This window comes from Phytophthora parasitica, assembly GCF_000247585.1.
Source record: "Phytophthora parasitica INRA-310 unplaced genomic scaffold supercont2.21, whole genome shotgun sequence".
In the NCBI taxonomy this organism is placed as follows: domain Eukaryota; phylum Oomycota; class Peronosporomycetes; order Peronosporales; family Peronosporaceae; genus Phytophthora; species Phytophthora nicotianae.
Genome location: NW_008649007.1, coordinates 674,883 through 677,458, shown reverse-complemented (window position 1 = coordinate 677,458; position 2,576 = coordinate 674,883). Strand labels below are relative to the sequence as shown.

At 49.3% G+C, this 2,576-nt stretch overlaps 2 protein-coding genes across 2 annotated transcripts; both read right to left on the bottom strand.

The window, feature by feature from the left end:
* Positions 1-484: 484 nt before the first annotated feature.
* PPTG_09886 (hypothetical protein) lies at positions 485-901 on the bottom strand (the record flags this gene model as incomplete). Its single annotated transcript, XM_008905675.1, has 1 exon — positions 485-901. The coding sequence occupies one exon, from the start codon at positions 899-901 to the stop codon at positions 485-487; it is 417 nt and encodes a 138-aa protein (XP_008903923.1).
* An 878-nt stretch (positions 902-1,779) lies between these two features.
* On the bottom strand, positions 1,780-2,254 carry PPTG_09885 (hypothetical protein). The gene has a single exon (XM_008905674.1). It carries the CDS (start codon positions 2,192-2,194, stop codon positions 1,859-1,861), a length of 336 nt encoding a protein of 111 aa, XP_008903922.1. The 5' UTR covers positions 2,195-2,254; the 3' UTR covers positions 1,780-1,858.
* Positions 2,255-2,576: the final 322 nt, after the last annotated feature.

The following is a 2,576-nucleotide window of genomic DNA, read 5'->3' as shown; positions in this document are numbered from 1 at the left end:
TGCCAATAGCTGAGCCGTCTCCAGCGGGGTGCGACAGAAGCCACGTGACGCCTCTAAGGTCAGCAATAGAGCAATAGCCCCACTCGTGCCACCGAAAACCCAGCGCAGGAACCTGCGACGACGGTCTGGATCGGACCAAAAGCGAAGAAGTGGGGCGAGCAACATTTGGAGAGATTGGCGCAATTGCATTGTGAACGATACGAGGGAGAGGTTAACCATTGCAGCGGGCTAGTGCGCGGCTTGAAGAAGGTTGGGAAGTGGTTGGTCGTTGCGATTGATGGTGATCCGAACGGACGGTTGAAGTGTAGACGTGAGTCCTCGTTGTCATGATCTTGAAAGGGTGCAATAACTAAGTGTATCCATCTGTATCTTCAAAATATAAAATTTAAGAATTTAGAAAGACTGCTGTTTGCGCTGTTTACGGTGCGGTGAATATCAATGTTGACAGGTAAATGTTGAAGTATGCGATGCAGCTTGTTGTGCACTAGTCTAGAAACCTTGGGTCGGGAGCGATTTCCTCGACCTTGTTGCTTGTCTGCCAGACCATGAAGGACGATATTTGCTTGTCGATTCCGTCGAGCGCGAAATCCGTTGGGAAGTTTTTCTCGACTGTTGGCCATGTGCGGACAGTTCCAGTGCAGTTCCCGCCCGAGTAGAATGCGACGAGCGCGTGGTTGTCAGCGAAACTACCATTTTGCGGTAAGTCCCTCCACTGCGCGGACGACACCTTGTCGTCGAAGACTCCCATGTTGATGCAGAACTGCGACTTGCTGAAGTTGTAGATCCAGTGACCACCAGAGGTTCTGAAGTTCGTGTCCACGAAGAAGTGGACGAAATCGGCAGCTACAACAGCCAAACACAGCACCAGGAGTGTTAAGATACTCGTTATCTGAAATGCCATTGTTGCGAAATGGCCAGCCGAAAAATGACAGTGTCTTACTTCCGATGCGGTTGGCATTGTTAAAATGCACATGTCATCCAGGGGTTTCGAAATGAAGATCCAATGTTACCTCTGATGCTGTAAAATACCTTGCTCCTCAAACATCATCACCTATAGGAAATGAGCTCCAACCACCCTTATCGGAAGTTCAGAAACTCAAGAAGAGTCAGGATTCTCGCTTTTGTGTTGGGACTCAACGCGGCTCTCTTCCAACGACCAACTTCCTTAATACATGTATCGAAAACGAACAAGCTCGGCGTCGCAAAAGAAGCAGTCTGCACAATCGTACCAACTAGAAGTTGAGCCTCAAGTTGGGGCCCTCAACAGACAAACCAAGAAACTAGGGTCATCAATTGCATCAGTAAATACGACTACCGAATTTTGATATAGGGTAGCCCCCTCATTTTGCAGCTTTTGGTAAGCCCCCCACTTCCGGTTTTCTATAATAAGTGATGGGCGGTTTTGTTTGGTGCTGCCGCTTTAGGATAGCCCCCATGCTGGACTTTTGACCAATCCAAATTTTGTTTTTTAGTGGCTCACAAGCAAAAAGCATGCCAAGGGGGGTCGACGTCGTCGGGTGTGATCTAGCGGAAGGAGGACGAAGTTGTGTAGCGCATGAAGCATGCGGAAAACATGTGAAGGTGGGGGACGTGCTGCTGTTCCGCGAGGAGGTCGATGACCAAGGCGACAACAGGCTAGGATACTGCCTGAAGGCATACTTGATTCGTGACGGCTCACAGACCTGCCACGTCGGTTACCTGCCGCGCAGACTGCTTATCCAGCGTGCCGCATTTAACAGACAATTTGCTACTGTTGTTGAGGATCTAAGACACTCGGAGAACTCTCAAAAGCGCCGCCGGTCGGAGCGCAGTGGTGGTATTGTTAAATGCATAATGCTGAGTGAAATTGAGGAACAGTTTAGATCGTAATGCTATCTTGAATCTCGATTGATAACGCTTTACTGATGACATGTCGAGTTGAAACAGCAATATCAAGACCTCGGCGATGCAGAATCCAAACTGTAACCTCATCTTCAAGAGCTGGTGCGTGCAAGGGTCGACCGACCGAAATCGCTCGGGCTCGTGGGTTCCGCTTCACTGTCTCCTCTAAACGCTCTCTATTCTTGCGCCACTGCCGAATCTGAGATGGGTACACCTTGTGCATGCGAGCCGTGCCCTTGACTGTTCCTCTCTCGGCTTCTAGCAGAATTCTGAGCTTGTCCTTCACGGTTAAGCGGGTATCACGCCTTGGCATGCTTCTGAACTGGCTATTCTGCTAATGACAAAAGGAATGGAGCTCGTCTGTGTGTATCAGCCAATCAAATTGTACTCGGGCAAATTGAAGTGCCCTGTTAGGTAAGCCCCCTTTTGTAAAGTCAAAGAGGGGGCTACCCTTTACCAAAATTCGGTAGTTTGCGTTCACGTATTGCGCAGCGCAATACATACTAAATGTAGTAGTATGCGTTTGCGTGTCCTATTGTACGTCAAACAACTCCTCCCACTGATGACAACTTCGCAACTTCAGCACGCAATCTCGAACGTGCTACGCTTTTGCGGAGACCACACTAACGATACTGTACCAGCCCATACAGCACATTGGGAATGCGGCAACGACATCGTAGGCTGCTTTGCGCAAC